This window comes from Haliotis asinina, chromosome 4 (assembly GCF_037392515.1).
Source record: "Haliotis asinina isolate JCU_RB_2024 chromosome 4, JCU_Hal_asi_v2, whole genome shotgun sequence".
NCBI classification, from domain to species: domain Eukaryota; kingdom Metazoa; phylum Mollusca; class Gastropoda; order Lepetellida; family Haliotidae; genus Haliotis; species Haliotis asinina.
The window spans coordinates 25,691,396-25,709,865 of record NC_090283.1 but is presented as its reverse complement, the minus strand read 5'-3'; the positions used below and the strand labels follow the sequence as shown (position 1 = coordinate 25,709,865).

General features: G+C 38.7%; 1 protein-coding gene across 1 annotated transcript; it reads right to left on the bottom strand.

Annotated features, from left to right (window-relative positions):
• Positions 1-4,757: 4,757 nt before the first annotated feature.
• Positions 4,758-17,412, bottom strand: LOC137281421 (uncharacterized oxidoreductase MexAM1_META1p0182-like). Its single transcript, XM_067812635.1, has 9 exons — positions 17,151-17,412; positions 14,100-14,230; positions 13,756-13,851; positions 7,586-7,724; positions 6,900-6,940; positions 6,621-6,690; positions 6,265-6,301; positions 5,581-5,644; positions 4,758-5,325 (listed from the first exon to the last, which is right to left on the bottom strand). The coding sequence occupies exons 1-9, from the start codon at positions 17,182-17,184 to the stop codon at positions 5,161-5,163; spliced, it is 777 nt and encodes a 258-aa protein (XP_067668736.1). The 5' UTR covers positions 17,185-17,412; the 3' UTR covers positions 4,758-5,160.
• Between the last annotated feature and the right edge of the window lie 1,058 nt (positions 17,413-18,470).

Below are 18,470 nucleotides of genomic sequence, written 5' to 3'. Positions count from 1 at the left end.
TGTCATGAGCTTGACCAAGGGCAGTGTGGAGCTCATGAATGGATAAAAAAAACTTCTTTATAATCCTCCCCATTGTCTGAATTAAAATTAATTTTCTTTTTTTCCTCTTAGTCTTTAAATTTCTTAAATGCTGGTAAATAATTAGTTGAGGAGGAATGTTTAGCAAACGGTTCACCAATTTTATTGGTAATAACAGAAGCTTCAGTTAGAAGAGTGTCACCCTCCTTTAGGTGGTGGACACTACATTTAGATCCTTTGCCTTTAATTTTCTTCACCATATTCCAAACCTTAGAAATTGGTGCTCGTGAGTTGATTTTAGAAACATAATTTTGTCATGACTGTCGTTTGTGTTGCTAAAAGTGCGATGAGTCTTGGCAGTTGGATGTCGACGGAAAAGCTGTTCTGCCTTCTTTCTCGCCTTTCTAGCATGTTTGCAGTCACTGTTAAATCATGGTGTACGAATGTGTGGGACTGTAGAGGATTTAGGAATACATTCGTCAGCAATAATATTTAGTTCATCAGAAAATGTTTGAATTGGATCGGTAACACTAAGAAATACATTAGGTTACAGTCTTTGAGTGCATAATACTAGTGTTTTTAACCATGATGCTTTACAGGATGATATACTGGGCGTTGTAACAACACATTATTTCAGAGAAAGGATTATACGTCTTGATGCAATGATCTAAACATACTGAATACGTAGCATACACCATATAAAACATACAAAAATTACGATATAAATGAGTTAAACCTGACATGTTCCTGTTTTCGTTCTTTATATCATATCGATTGGTGACAGTCGGTTTTGGGCTAAAGAAATCTATTTGTTTCAGGACGTGAGTTTGGTACAGGACGACATTACTTGGACATGGACGCAGGCAGAGATTACGTCATGTGCGGATTTGGCGGAATGTTATGTTTTGTTTATATCATTTTGATGTCATTGACACATCAAGATGTAGGCATACCATGGATGACAGAAAGAACACACATGCCAACTGACAGAAAGCTTTAAGCAAATGCACACACTGCACAGGAAGAGAATCACGTGAGCGTTTACAAATGCAGTTAAAACAACACATACCTAACACTACAATGTACCACCATGGCCCCTAGTGTGGTGACCTACATTCAGTTGTTGGTAACATATGGTCTGGTATCGTCATCTATGGCTAAACTGTTTTAAATCTAACTAGTAATAAGAATATTAATAAGAGTACTTATATGGCGCCTCATCCACATCACTAAGGGACATGCTCTGAGTGCATACACTGAACATCATTGTTATTACCCCAGATAACCCAAGCTGCCTGTTAGGCGCTAGTAGGTTATAGTCACATGACTTTATCTCACCGGCTATCCATTTTCTGGTGGGTGGACAGAGGCAATTCTTGAACAAACTCACTTGCCTAAGGTGGGACCACATGTTTCACGTGTGCTTCGTTGTGGGGCAGGACCGACGTCCTCTCAGGAGTCAAAGTGCCAAACACGGCTACTCATCCAAGGACTGTCCGAGCTCAACGGTGCTCAACTTCAACTGATTTTGTGACCTGAGCACTACACACAGGACCACTCGCCAACTACTTGTTTTAAACTCGAATTTGTTATAATCTACTTATTTTACTGTCCTCCGTTGACGTTTTTTTTCAACAATTTATCATTAATTACCATGCATAAAATTAATCGTTCTCGTCACGATATGGCTATTAAATTGCCTGCGTGATGATAAATATTAACTCACCTCAGACTACCAACACTCCTAAGCTGATGAATAACACTCACATCTCCAAAGTCGTAGGTATATTCAATCAAAGCTGTCTGTCAACCTTACCTAACCAGTTTGTATTATTACAAAAACAACATATAGGAAAAAGAATAAGGAAACAAAATCGAGCCTAAACTACTCCATACTTCCACTCTCCTCTCCACTTCGGGCAAATGCAAAATACATACAATTTAATATTTGCCGTAACTTTCGTTCAAAATCAGCCTCTATCGATCAAACCAAATTGCCTCGGGTTCCCGAAATACGTATCGTGTTGAAAAGCGCACGTAAAATCTGACAGTCATCACTTAGTATGACACGACGTTTCGTAGTGTATGGTTACACCTCTGACAAGGATGCAAGCCCACATTCACAATAAGAAGTTGACATATACACATCTTGCCGTCCCTGTGGTCTGTAGGATGTGTCTTTTTATTACTTATATATAGTCCTTCCCATCTGCACATGTACTCCTAAAAAGCTTTGTTTCCCTCGATCACTGGATATCAATTTCAACGGCACATCATATGATCAATCTCTACTCCTAGGAAGGCTCACAACTATTTGCAGCCACTACGCGCAACAGGTTATTGCCACTCTCCCATCCTTAGGAAATACCTATTCACACCTGAGTGGACTGGGTCACATAGTCACACTACTTTGTGCACGTTCATTGCACGTTGCTGTACCCGCAACTATATGTTTGCACGTATTGACGTGGCCACCATCTGGTCATATACAGTATGGTTCAAAATTATTGAGAATAGCTAAAGCATTTCATATTATTAAACGAGAACAAATCAGATAAAATTGAATGTATTGTTAAAGTGAACTGACCTGTTCATGTTGTGTAGGTAACAATTTAATATTTTATCAAGTCTCCTTGAGCTTCACGGCACAGTCTAAGACAGGTAGGCATACTTCCTATCAGAGAGGTTAGTGTCTCGTGAGTTATGCTGTCCCAGTATCGGACCACTTCTCTCGTCATGTCTTCAATTTTTGTCAACCCCTTTTGATTCACACATTCCTTCATCACCCCCCAAATGTTCTCAATGGGATTTAAGTCAGGACTATATGCAGGAAATGGTAATGCAGTCACATTTTTCTCCTGAAACCACTGCTTGGCATGTTTTGCGGTGTGTTTAGGATCATTATCTTGCTGCAAAATCCAGTCATTTCCATAAAACACATGTGCACTTGGAAGGAGAAAATTATCTAATATGTTAGTGTAGCGTTGACTTGTCAGATTTCCCTCAAACACACACAGCGGGGTCGTTCCTAATAAGGATATCCCTCCCCATACATGAAACTTTGGGCTGTATTTAGGTCGTCGATACAACGGTGCTGACGCAGACTTTGTCCATATTTTCACATTATTGGGATATACCCATATTGAGCTTTCATCAGTAAAAATCACATTTTCCCAGTCAAAGTTTTCATGTGCCAAACACCACTCAACACGCCTGTCTTTATGTTCTTGTTTCATGAGAGGAGAAGGAATTCCAGTCTTTTTCTCCCATCCAAGATCAATCAAATTTCTTCTAACTGTAGATTTTGATACAACTGTTGATCCCCTTTCTATCATTTCATACCTGATGTTGGAGATGCTTGCCCTTTGCTTTTTAGACGCTAAAATTCCAAGCCGGACGCGATCTGAGAAGTCCAATTTTCTGGGTCTCCCTGCTCCTTTCTGGTGCCCCAAATCCTTTCCCTCTTTAAAATTCTTCCTAATCCTATACACAGTAGAAAGAGGAGTTCCTGTTCTCTCTGCCAATGTATTTACATCATCAATTCCTTGATTACACAACTCAAAAATCAACCTTCTTTTATCTTCAGCAGACATTGTTGATAGTGCTGAGGAAAATGACGTCTGCTACAAATTCAGGGGAGGTAACTCTAATTGTACTATACTCAGTAGGCCAAGATGAGTTACCTCCCTTATACCATTACTTAGTTTTAAGTATCAGTGAATCAGTTGAGGTGTTAGGATAGCTCAAAGTAAAAAGAAAAATTCTCAATAATTATGAACCAGACTATACTTACGGATTCGTGGGTTCTTTTAAGTGCACAGGGTTGTGTTCTCTACACTAGGGTTTGTGACAACACGGAGTCTGCACACAAAGTTCACAATAATGTTTTTACAACCCATACCTCAAGCTCGCTGGATCACAAGCCTGGTGCCTCAAACAGCTCGAAAAGCACAATCATGAATAATAAATCCATTTCTATAACGCCCTATATCCCATCACCAAGTGGTTGCTCATGGAGCTAACATATGTACATATTTACAAACAGGAGTTCATTTAGAGGTCGTAGTGCTTCTTGAGCAGGAAAGTCTTTAATTTAGACTGGAAGCTGGTTATTGATTGGGATTCTTTGATGGACGCATGTAGATTGTTCCAGTGCATTGTTAAGACAACTATATGTCATGCTGAGTATCTTATATTCCATCCTAACTGAGATTGGCAATCAGTGCAGACGCTTGAGGGTTGGGGAGATGTGGCTGTGCTTGGTGGTTCTGCAAATCATTCACAGCTGCATTTTGGACTTATTGCAATCTGGAGAGCAGGTCTTTGCTCATGTTCCCGAGCAAACTGTTACAGTAGTCCAAACGGGACAACGCCATATTTCTAACAAGATGGTGGGTTGCATTAGTTGTTAGCAGGTGGCGTATGCTGGAGATATTCCTTATATGATGATAAGATATTTTGCATAAGTTACTGACGTGTGACTCCATGCCAGTAGAACAGACAAGACGCTTTCGTTGTTGGCGCACCAGATGTGTTCGTGTGTGCGTGAACAATAGTCTACCAAGCAAACAAGGAAGCCCACATATTCCTGTCCAGCGGTGATTTCACCACCGAAACTCCTGTACATTTCTAACGTAGTAGTGGCTAAAAACTACATATTTCTCAGTTGCTCTAAACTGAAAGCTCATTAACATTCTCCCGTGTTCACGTTTAACCAGACAAACAAAGCTTGATACAGGTTTTCAGAATATACATCCATATATATTTATCCAACTACAAGTGAGACAAAATGCTGCTGAATTTCTTCAAAGACTTTGTATTTACGTTAGTAATGGTTCCTGCCATCGTACCCCAATTACGTAGATCGATGCTTATAATGTTGATCAATCGATAGTCTGGTCCAGGCTGTTTTGCTTACAGGCTGCTGCTGAAATATTGCTGTGTGGCCTTACACAGCAAAGTAATAATTCTGAATTTTTAAGCCGACGGTTTGAAATAAATAAAAATATTCCTTTTCCAGGTTATCAAATCATCAATTAGTAAAAACAATGTGTTAAGCATGTATTTGTTACACTTCCGAATGTTCCTTAAACAACCTGCTAATCATGGAGGCAGGTAAGCCTCTTGCGTCCATCAACATGTTCATGCAATTGCTGGTGTGGTCATTGAAAAACCACCATCGGCCCTGACACTCTCTCCAGTTACAAAGCCTGCTTTATCCGAGGCGAGGAAGGCCACAATATGACCCAGCTCTTCAGGGGTACCAGCTCGACCCATTGGCGTCGCTTTTATCACAGCTTTCGCCATCTGGAAAAGCGAGTGTCAATGAATGTGTGAAAGAATGATGTTTATATGCTACAATCAGACAGTGCTCTAAATGTTTGAACTGCACTGTTACCAAGCCATTCCCCAACCAGTAGCGTTTGTTATAGGAACTCCTTTAAAGGATCGAATGGTCACGTTCGTACCCACTGTACCCCGCATGACGTTCATTCGCTAAGAGAGCTTCGAAAATCTAGGCCCAGGTTTCCAGGACGGATGTGATGGGTTGATCGTACTTACCTCAGCAGCTTGTGCTTTGTCACCCACGATCTTTGCGATCAACTGACTGGGTACAAAGCCCGGACTGAAACAAGGTAATGAACACAATGCAACAGCTATTACACCACTACCAGTGAATATAGAAATTAAATTGACTACCATAGCCAATTAACTATAATTGAACGTATATGGTCTAACAGCAGGAATCCAAGTATAACATAATCATCTCTAACGGAACATAAAACACAACTTATAAGATCGACGATTTTACTGATACACGGAACTAATTTGATGAGTGTGAGCTTCATTTGCAAGAATTTTGTACTACACTTCCTTTCACAATGTCTGATACATCTTCTGTGACACATGCTTGGCCGACTTCCAACAACTCATAAAACTACTTTCTTTGTGTCAGTTTCAACTGTCTGTGAGATGTCCTACAACCGGTATATGTGGGTGCGATGGTATTGTGCAGGTGTAAAATTTGTGAGATTCTTACGCACGTGGTACATTATATTTTTCTATGATTAAAACCCAAAATGGACAGATTGTATTACTGATCTGCTATACGGTACACGTCGAGTAAGACACGTTCATTAAGCATGCAAACAGATGGAATCATATCAGTCAGAAATTCATAAATAACAACAATTTAAAAAAACCCAAAACGACACGACCTCATATTGTGGTTTTATATGTACTTACCTGACTACATTGACACGTACCCCCTTTGTTGCCAATTCTGTGGAAAGAGATTTTGTTTGCTGCTTAACAAGGCTTAAGAATATTTCATGATCTTTGCCACAGGAAAGATCATTTGTCAAAGTGTAACTCGAATTATTAGGCAATATATATTTCTACACGTAGCACATCTTACGTTCGAATGTGTCCACGCAATTTCTGATAAATGCCTTTGCTTAATATAAAATAAATATTATATTTAAATAATTTATATTGAGAAAGTGATTTGGGTTACCTGTTCTTTGATATTGCACAGGAAATTGCAGGAGCTAACATAAGTGAGCCACCAAAATGTTGTAAAAAAGGTTTCACAGACTAACCTTGGGCAAGGTAGCGTGTAAATGCCTCTAGGGCCACCTTCGACATAACGTAGATACCGCTACCTGGTGCCTGTAGATATCATGTTGAAACATCCTTAAATGATATACAAAAACAACTGAAGGAGCCGGTTCGTTTCTTTCATATAGGTATCGAAAAAGATTTATAACTTTAGTGTTTAGAGGGGACTAATCTTTTGTCGCCACAATTAATACTGTCGTTACTCACACAAGCACTTACAGGTTGTGAATTATTTTTGTATTTGCTAACAGCACACTCACAATAGTACTCGTGCCGGCGGTCGAAATGTTGATCACGTTTCCTGAAAGAAATAGAATGTCTTCTGAACGAAAGCAAGAAAATATCCCGTGTTTCACCTTTAGCCAAAAAAGACTAGTGACTGTTCCCAGATAACATTTTCTGGAAGAAAAATCGCTATACAGGTAGTAGAATATCCGACGTTCCAAATGACGTACATAGAGAATACTAAACTATGTCCCGTGTAATGCCATATTTATGAAACGAGTGAATGGTTTGGTTCACGAGTTTAGGATCTTCATAAATATGGTGTTACACGGGACATAGTTTAGTATTGTATTTATTACTCACCCAACATTAGCAAAACAATACAGAGCAAAGTACGTCTTTCCTATGAATTCAACGAGTGTGATGACGCTCAGATTCCACGTGACAATCAAGGTTTAATACTTCTGTGACAGGGGTATTAGCATTGTGACGTCATCTTTGACGTCACATATACGGCATCACGCGATGTTATTACACAAAGTGTAATAACTTTGTAAAATAATTAAACAGTGATATCTTCAACGGGTGAGTAATGAAACGTTCTCTCTGAAACGAGAAACTGAACTACATGTGGCGAAACCAGCTTTTCCCGGGATATCCAGTGAACTATTGTTTGTGAGTGTAAATCATGGGAATTATTTCGTTCAGAATCATTTCTTACCTTTGGATTCAATCAAATGCGGTACAGCTAACTGCGTCAGAAACAAAGGTGCCTCCAGGTTTATAGCCATCGTTCTGTCGTACTGGTCTTTGGTAGATGCTTGTAGCGGACACAAGGTTGCTATCCCAGCATTGTTCACCTAAACACAAGTATGATACAATGTTTGTTTGTTCACCTAAACAGAGACTTCTAAACATGGTACAACCTGTTTATTTATGTTCTGATTTGACGCCATACAGACAGATAATTATATTTTGTCTCACGTGTTCATACATCAAATTACTCAGCGATTTTGGCAGACATTAAAACATAAAAATAAAGACATATATGATATGAAGTATACATGTTATTTATATAAAATATCACGACGTATACTGAGAGTCCTATAGCAGGCCTTGCTATATAACACATGAAACTGTTCACAAAAAATAATTCAGACCTAACGGTGTCGTATAAATGACAGAAAAGTAAAACGTGCATTTTATCTCCTATAATGTTGACACAATTAAAACAATAGCTATTGTTCAAATGCGAGTTCTCGTAACGCCCTGTTTCAACCCTCAGTGGTGCTACCCCACATCTAAAACTAAGCAAGCAACTATAGTCCAGATTGTTAACATCCGAAACGATGGTGTAATTGGGCATGGGTCCATGCAGAAGAAAGTGATGGAAGTCACCACAGTGCGCAGTGATGTACCTACTGATGCAGCCTTTTTTGTTGTACTGGCTATATGTTTAAATCTGTATCTGTGCTGTTTTAGTTGATTGTACTGTTTTAGTTGATTGTACTGTTCGTCATTTCAAGAATCTAACTTTATGTATTATGGGTGTATGAATTGTTTTAGCTGATGTGACTTCTGCTAGGATTACCCATGTAGTCAAGTCAAACGTTTATTGTACAAAAGGACTCCGGCCAGTATACAAGACAGTATGTATATAACAAAAAGTTACACACAGGGAGTAATACGTTCTTTAAGCATTTCATTTCTTTTAACTAATGCATGTTTAATATATAGTGAAGGGTTTAATATTTGAGATTAGTTCTTAGCAGTTAAAACATATACGAAAGCTTGCGATGGTGGCATCTTTATCAAATGATCTTTAATATATTTCTTTCGAAGGTCACTATAAAATGGAGAGACGAACACAAAGTGAATTTCATTCTCTATTTCTACATTGCATAACTGACAAATTCGTTTCGATTTTGCAATGGACACATTTTTTCCCTTATTTTCGACAAGGTCTAATAAACCTAGTCGATATTTGATAAAATCGTTCCTTAAAGTTTCCGTCGTGAGTATTGATTAATAAATTTCTGGTTGGAGTAGTCTTGAAAGTTCTGTGATAAGCATAACGTGAGCTATCTTCTAAAGTTGAATGCCATTCCTGGTAAAACACATTTGCAGACCGAATTCTAAATTCCTTAAGAAACATGTCTACACATCCAACTGATTGACATAACCATACGAAACCATAACCATAGGAAAATAGAAGATTCCTTACATGCGTTACGCATCTAATTTTTCCCATGTTATCTAAATGCAAAAGCATATTGTATGCTATTTTAGGAAGACGCTGTTCGTGCATATGAAGAAGTGTGGACCAGTATTTTAAACATCTCATTTGGGAATTAATGTATATGGGGTAGCTACCACATTCACCATATACCATACAATTTGGTATAGAAGACCCAACACTAAGAAATTTTTTACATGCTAATAAATGGACCTTCTCCAAACATTCATACCGCTGGAATCCCCATACCTCTGAGCCGTATAATAAAATTGGTTGTATCTAGGAGTTTAAAGAATATTTTAGGTGGTAAGGGTTCAACTTTATGTCGAATTGAAATAACTCTCATTAGGGCTTTCTTCGCACGCAGTGATAAATCCTTGGCACATTTGTTCAAGTTCATAGTATGTGAAAACAAGATTCCTAAATATGAATAATGATCCACTACATTGGCCAGCTGACCATTAAATACCCATCTTTCTTTCAACGCTATTGGACCACCTTTCCTAAAGATTACAATTTTAGTTTTATGTAGATTCACAGATAATTTCCATTCATTTGTGTATGTATTTAGAATATTTAGTTGCCTTTGGAGACCAGCCACAGTATCTGACACTAAAATGACATCGCCTGCAAACAGTAACATCAAAACTTCTATTCGATCTGGAAACATTTGGATGACATGTTTACCATTTGAAGCTATTTCAAGATATAATTCATTAATGAAAAGTGAAAATAAGATTCGACTCAGAATACAGCCATGTCTTAAGCCCAAAGGGCAATCAAAGAGATCTGTCACACCTTCCCTGCAACGAACACATGATCTCACATTACGGTATATTGCTTTTATAAAAGCAAATATTTTCCCCTGTAGTCCAGCTTTCTGAAGACATTTTCATAACTTAGAGCGGTCAACTGAATCAAAAGCTTTTTTGAAATCTACAAATGCTACAAACAATTTATGTGTTCCACGTGACCGGGTCATTCCGGTCACCTTTTTTATGCAGGGGAATTATTATGGAACATGACCAACAGTTGGGGAAAACACCCTTTTCAAACAACTTATTAAAGCATTTGCATGGGAAAGGCATGACTGCAAATCTGGAACACTTTAACATTTCAATAATTATATCATCTGGGCCTGCTGCTTTCCCCCTTTTTAGGTGATCAATTGCATCAAATATTTCGCTTTCAACAATAGGCGAATCTAAAACAAGTTCGTCAACGTCAGTATAGCATTCAGTAGAATCATTTTGCATGTCATCAATTTCTGTGTCTAATATTGCTTCATTTGAGAAAACCTTCTTAAAATGACAAAGACACTGTGTTTTGGATATGTTGTCTTTAGATGGGCTCCATATTTCAAGGATCGTATTTCTTTCCAGAATGATGACGCGTTGCTCATAGAATTTACCAGTTTGTCTTGTTTACGCCTACGCAAACCGATTTTGAATTTCCGACAAGAAGCCTTATATTTATTTCTACTTTCACAAAATGCCTTCCGGTCAAGACTAGTACGAGTTACCCTAAATCTTCGCAGTGGCTTACGAACGTTTCGTCTTGCAGTCCGACATTCAGCATTAAGACGGGAGATTTGATCAATGTTACATTTTAGTTCTTTTCTCATACAAGATGATGAATCCAGCATTATTTGAACAAAATAATTAATTGCCTCTGCAATGTTATTATCAAGTTTACTGAAGATTAGTTGTGTAGTAGACGTGATTCCTTCTAGCAGCTTACTCAAATAAATGTCAGATAATTTGTCATTCCATATCAATTTCTCCATAATGACGCCTTTAGGTGTTAACTTGCTATTTCTTCGATACATATTTGAGAATCTACAAGTCAACGCTACAGGTAAGTGATCAGATTTCAGACGGTCGCGAATATTCAACATGTTAATATAGTCGAAGAAGTCAGGAGAACGTATGAAGTAATGATTAACGCTAGCACCTTGATTGCCACAATAGGTAAATTCTTCCACCGTATCTCTATACACTCTCCCGTTGACAAAAAACAATTGGAATGCATGCAACATATCTAACAACAATTGACCAAATTTGTTAATAATGGTATCATGCGATTTCCGATCTCCAACTGAAATGCTTTCATCATCAGGAAATACACAGCTGCTACAAGTATCATCGTTTTGTAAATCGGCTTTACAAGGATTATTCAATTCACCTGTACGAGCGTTCAAATCTCCACATATCACAGTCACAGAATCTCTAAACTTCGACTGATTATCTAACAAAAACTCTTCCATCTGTGCAATACTACAGTCTGTGCTCACGTGGCGAGCCAGCTGGTATGTACGTACACACGTTGACACTTTTATCGTAACACTTTTATCGTAACACTTTTGAGGTTGTGAACCTCTGATTCAATCATCATACAGAATTTACTTACTGAATGATGGACACATACACATACACCACCGGATAGCCTGCCGTAGTCAGATATCTTTATTGCTGGGCTATAAGACGTGTCAGAATCACCTAACCAGTCTTTGATAAGACCACTATCGACAAAAGTTTCCACAAGACATATTATTTGGAATTGCTTTAAGTACGAAATATAATCACTGTCAAGAATTTTGTTTCATCAAATGTTAACGTTCCAACAAAGGAAAGCAAATATTTCGTCGGGGCAGTCAACATTTAACGTAGCACCAGTGTCAGCCTTGTTCGGTCCTTGTAGGGTAATATCCGGGCCTCGGCCAGTTCCCTAGCTTACCGACACATTAGCGCCTGATTTTCGAAGCGGACGTTTTGGTAATGATCGCCGGTCTCCTGACGTTTTAGTTCCAGACATCCGTCCATCCTTGAAGTACCCAAACTTGTTGGTTCCCTTAAGCGCCTGCAACTGTTGACGTTGACGTGACGTAAGATCGCTAGAAATTCCAAGACATCCTTCCTTGAATATGGGTCTCGCTTTCAAGGCACGGACTTTGTCGTCAGACATATGTAACATGGCAATCATTGGGCGTGGTCGTTTCGCATTTTCACGTTTAACGCCAATTGTATACCCATGTATACAATGTGTAAAGTCCAAAATCTAATGCAGCAAGTCATATTACATCGTTCATTTAAGAGTAAAACTCAAGTACTCCAAACTAAAACAAGCATAAATCCACAGGGAACAGAATTTTCATATGGTGAGCTTATGGCTGTGAAAGCCTGATGTATTTAAGATGACTGTAGCCTTGCCCTTGTCTGCAGGGGCAATGGTGATGTCCTTGTCATTGTGTAAGTCTTTGAAGGCTTGCTTTTCGACAGCTGTGAGGTTAGATGCTTGTTGGCTGGCTTTGGCAAGGATTTCTGTGATCTGGCGAAGCAATAAGTCTCCAGGTGCTAGTTGTTGAAGGACCTTTCGATGTTGGTAATGGAGTCATCGTGGTTGTGTAGAGGTCGGGTGGGGATGAATTTTAGTCCTTTGGAGAGCACGCTGACCTATTGGTCAGTGAGGCTTTAGTCACTGAGATCGACAACAATCTTTTTGAGGAAGTCACATTTGCTGCTTGAAGTCTTAGTGCTGCTGTTGGGCTGGCTGCTGACAAGGTGTTGAAACTTCTTCTTGGTGTTCAGGTCTAACTTTTGGTTAGTCTGGGTCTGGGCTGAGTGGAGGGAGTTGAATATATCTGGTTTGGGTGTGTCCGCCAGTTGGTTGATGTGGTCAGTGATCTGGTTGAGGGTGATTGCTTTGGGGTTCTGGTGATGTTGGGTTCTCTTTCTTACCAGTCGTCTGGAGGCGGAATGCAGGATGGCTCTTGATGCAGGTGAGTTGACAGGTGAGGCGATCTTGAGGCCTTTTGGTATGATGTCACAGTCTCGACATCTCATGAGAAATATAAGATGGTTGCTGGCTAGTACGTGTTTCGTCTTTAGTCAGCTGAGGCTGAGGTCTGGATTGCCACCATGTAGGCGGTGGATGATCTGTTTGCTTTGGGCGTTTTAGAAGTTTGATGCCAAACAAACAGATTTGTCTTACTTACACATGGCAATAATGTTAACACACTGTATTCTTAACACCCCATTTCGTGTGTTCTCGTGGAATGGTGATAGTCCTTGAAATGTTTTAGATCATTTTCAGTTACTGTTCTTACTTTTTTCTCGGATAGGGGTTTTGGTGGTTCATATTCGACTTTTAAGGGTTGATTGTGCCATAAATCCGCCCGGTCTTCAGATTGAAATCATAGACCATAAAAATCCATGGTTACATAACTCAGTCGTTCAAGACATTGGAAATCATCTCATGCTTTTTCTCTATAAAGGTGGCCGCTTGAAACCGCCATAGTACGCTGTCACAGATGAGACACTGCATACATGCCCATTAGTTCTGAGAAATAGATTCAACGTTGTTGTGTGTAATTTATCATTCATCTGATGGAATCGTTTTACATGGGACACAAATATATGGAAGTAAAAATCAACTGAAGATTTCATGAAGTAATTTGTTTATACTCGAATCTTTGCTCATCCTGGCCATACACATGGGGTGTCGAACACGACTCGCGAATAGTCGACTTTGCCTTTGGTTTATGGAAATATAATAGAAAAATTTGAAATTATTTCTGAACCATACAAATGTCACGTATGTATAATGTCATGAATATATAAGCAGATTTCCTTCTGTACTACTTGACTTATACTCGCCAGAATGTCTATTTTCCCAAACTTCTTCTTGGTTGACTCCACGAGAGTTTTTCTAAAAGCATCCTGTGTAATGTCACCCACGTTTGTGAGAACGTCCTAAAATAGAAAAGTGATCAACCAAAAATATATTATTGCTTCAATACTATGCGTTCTTTGATTTGATAGTGAGAACGGAGAGTTAATGAGTCTTCTGTGACAGGATTGGAAAATGAACCATATTTATTAATCACTTTCATAGCTTAAATGAATTGCTGCGCCTTGGAAAACTTGGGCTTTGATTTTATGTATGGAATAGTGACAAGTGTGTTTCATTAGATGTTGATTCCAATTTGGTTTCTACTCACCTGACATCCCGCCTTCTTGCAGTCCTTTACCACTTCCTCCAAGTTCTTCTGGTTCCTACCAGTCAAGGACAGCTTGGCCCCTTCCTTCGAAAAAGCTATAGCAATTCCTGCCCCAATTCCTGAACTGGAACCTGAAACAGAGATTATGTTTAAACGTGAAAACAATTCCACTTCTGTCTCGCTCAGTTATCTATACATAAAAATGGGGCTCAAGACATTCCAGATCATTATAGAGGCATATCTTTAATGAGCGTTATTGGGAAAATATGTTTTAAATAATAAAATCACAAACTGGTCAGACAGTCAAGTATCTATTTCTAGTACGAAGGCCTCAGGTCCAGATACAATGCAGAGTATACAGCTGTATATACAATGTATATTATATATGTTATGGTACTCATATACTGTCTATGTGATGTTTATCTACTATCTAAAGTTGTACATGTATTTTCTCTTAATTTATATTATGCATGCCATAGGAATTTACTTCAGCTTTTTTTAAAACTACTACATTATCCGTTAATAGAAGGGATCTAAATTTGTACATATTCGGATTTGATGATACACAGAAGGGAGGTACTTAATTCGTAGCGTGCTATATAATGTACAAATGAATACAAAATGGTACTCGTCTTCAATAGCTAAATTACAATATGGACATAAACGCTGAAATTTATCTATTCCTAACCATCTCCCTTCGTTACATTTTAATCTTAATAAACCACATCTAAACTTAACAAATATATTCCTTAGTCGTTTGTCAATAGTGCAATCTAGATATTTCTCAGGAGCTAAAATGCTTTTATATTCACGATATAAACAATATCTGGAGCTATTATTCAGAGTACAAGTCCACGACTGGAAAAACATATTAATAGCAACATTTTAAAGGCATTAATAAAAGGGGATATATCTCCTACAGATTGGAACATTCACACATAACCAAAACCACGTGAGAACAAGATCTTACGAATACACGATGCAAAGTCGTGTAACTGGTCAAACCTAAGAAATTTAATTCCTGAATGCCAGCCGGCTTTTAGAAGAAATTATTCAGCTACTGACCATATCTTTACACTATATGCGATAATACGAAAGTGTCTGTCGCATAATAAACATAAACGTTATGAAGCATTTGTGGACTTTAGGAAAGCATTTGACTCTGAGGATCGTTGGAAATTATGGCACTGCTTACGAAAGTCTGGTTTGCAAAGGAAAATGTATTCTGTTCTAAAATCTATGTAGTTGAATGTTAAATCATGTGCTCATTGTGGTGATGATTTTTTCGACTGGCCCATGGGAGTTCGGCGAGGGTGTATTTTAAGCCCTTTATTGTTTGCTTTCTTCATAAGCGAACTGTATTATGATATTTCTAATTCAGGTAAACCTGGGGAGCAAATATTCCATGATATGACTGAAATCTTTATCCTCCTTTTTACCGGTGATGTAATTTTAGTGTCAGATACTATTGCTGGCTTACAAAACCAACTGAATAGTTGGGAACGTTACACAAATGAATGGAAATTATTTGTTAATTTTGACTAAACAAACATAGTTATCTTGGGAAGAGGTGGGCCTGTCGTCTGTAAAGAACACTTTTTGAGCAAAAATGTTAATCAATATACCTATCTTGGACATGTGTTTTCCAATACCATGAATATCGTGCTAAGACGGCTCTTATTAATGATATGCCAGTTTCCCAGAACTTTGGAATTTTAACCCCGAAAATACGTTTTGTTTGATGCACAAATCCAACCGATTATGCTCTGTTGCTCTGAAATTTGGGATTCCAACGCTATGAATTTTTAGCGTGTACAAGATTTTTAAATGTTGCGCAAGCAATGCCAACTTGTATGGTCTATGAAGAATGCGGTAGGTATCCGATATATATATAAGTTCATAAATCAGAAGTCTAAAATATTGGTTAAAGATCCCTGGAATGCACGAACAAAGAATCTCAAAACGAGCTGATAACATGCGTGTAGTTTTAGATGATAGGGGTAAGACAACATGGGCGTCCCATATTAGAAACCTTTTATTTTCTCATGGGTCTGGATTTGTGTGGCTAAATCAAATAGTTGGTAATATTAATCTATTTATTCAGCAATTTCGTGAACAGTCCTTTTAGAATGGCATTCCTGTTAAGACAATAGTCCAAGATATCAGCTGTACAGATCGCATAAGAGCTTAATTCAGCCTGATCTGTATCTATCTGTTATTGACATCTAGAAATATCAGACGCATATTTGTCATTTTTTCGATTGGGCTTATGAGACTTATCAGTAAACAGGGGCAGACGACTTTCAATAAAGAGACGTTTAAGGGTATTTGCACTCTGTAACTCAGCAACAGAAGATGAAATTCACTTCGTTTTTGTCGATTTAAGGCAGAAATATATCCCAAATAACTACCTATTAAGATACCCCTCAACTGTCTTTGTTTCCATTATATGCTCCAAAAATGAAAATGTAATACGCAATCTTGCCCTCTATATAAAACATGTTGTTATCTTTAGAATCAATACCTTATCTAAACTGTAATTTCTTTCGCGAAATGTCTGTAACACGTGCTGATAATATGCTTGTATTACTGGTATATGGGCCGGAGGTCTTCAGTACAAGAAATATCTTTGACCGTCCGGTATGTGTTGTTTTCTATCATTTTACTTGTGCATGTTTATCATTTTAATTATTACATCAGTTATAAATACTTACTGTCCTTATATGCCTGGATGCTATCAGAATATATATATGGCTTCATGCACACAGTTCATGTTATGACATAGATTTCAATGCCACATTCAGCGCTTGCGTCTTCTCGCTAAACTTGAATTAGTACTTATCGCATCATGAGTAACTTATTGTGCAGTTCAGGAACTGTGAGCCAGGTTAGGTGTAGTCTCTCTTGTCTTTATCAGCTATTCAATAAGCCTCATCTTATGCTGTTCAGAGTCAGAAACAAACCCCGGAAGATCATTATACTTGCTTACATGCGGGGAATGCAAACATATGAAAAGCAGATCTCTGATACCCAAATAATTAACAATCTCACCTGTAATGATAGCAACCTTTCCTCTCAGCGCCATTTCAACAGCAGTGACTAGTTCAGCCGGTGTGTCGCAATACCTGTAATACCTTGCACGGCGGCTGGCGACTGTGTATCTACAGCTAGAACGGGCCAAGTTATATATAGCACTGTAAACGCATGCGCACACTTGCTTGCACGTTTACACCCTGTGTTATGATACAACGTCTAACTTCACTCAGCAGTGCATGTCTATTCCTTGGTGACAAGACTGCAACGCCATGACAGTGACTTGCAGTAATCTCCACTGACAAATAGATCCTATTCGTCATCTGTAACCTATAGAAACTCTACGCCTATCCATGCCTTCCCTTATACATGATATATCTCTATCCTACTTTCTGTTACCCATGGTACATCAACATCCGACTTTCTCGTTTCCATAGTTATTCTACAATGCCGGTGTTCAATGCCGGTGTCCTGACCAAGCAGTCAAGTGTTTCACATCATGACCATCGATCTACGTAGATGGAATTCCATGGCATGTATCCAGATTGTGTAGCTGTAGATCAGTTCTAACGGACTGTCATACATGCTAGATCTACACACATTGAATTTCAGCGACAACAGACGTTAAGTCAACCAGATACTATCTACACAAGATATGTTGTAGACTTTTCCACCATTACACACACACACTCACGCACACACACACTCACTCACTCACGCACGCACGCACGCACTCACTCACTCACGCACGCACGCACTCACTCACTCACGCACGCACGCACGCACGCACGCACATACATACATACATACATACATACATACACAAACAGAGGGGATGTGTGTGTGCATGGTTCGTTTTGTAACCTCACATTAAAGCCAAGCAATTGACTGAGTTTGCTGCGGCTAGGACACGTCGACCTCGACCGGTGTTATCACTGACTCATTTCTGGGACGTTGGTTATTGATGAACATTAGAGAAAAGGTCAAAATATGTGATTATATTCATGTGGCATCAACTGATGTCATGTATCCATGCAAACCATGTTCAGGCAATCATGTAGAAGTTACAAGTACTGGAATGCAGCAACAGTAGAATAAATAGTTCTCTTTTGGTCTGCAATACATGGCACATAAACCTGTCACGATGAGAGCGGCGGTAGTCAGTTTTAGTGAGTGAGTGAGTTTAGTTTTACGTCGCACTCAGCAATATTCCAGCTATATGGCGGCGGTCTGTGAATAATAGAGTCTGGACCAGACAATCAAGTGATCAACAGCATGAACATCGATCTGCGCAATTGGGAACCGATGACATGTGTCAACCAAGTCAGCGAGTCTGAC

Bases quoted from the DNA above. Each gene is read 5' to 3' on its own strand.
- LOC137281421 (XM_067812635.1), bottom strand. From the start codon at position 17,184: ATGGCGCTGAGAGGAAAGGTTGCTATCATTACAG. The intron at 6,691-6,899 runs GTGAGTGTGCTG...TGATATCTACAG, and splicing joins CCGCCGGCACGAGTACTATT to GCACCAGGTAGCGGTATCTA. The intron at 5,326-5,580 runs GTAAGTACGATC...TCGCTTTTCCAG, and splicing joins ACAAAGCACAAGCTGCTGAG to ATGGCGAAAGCTGTGATAAA.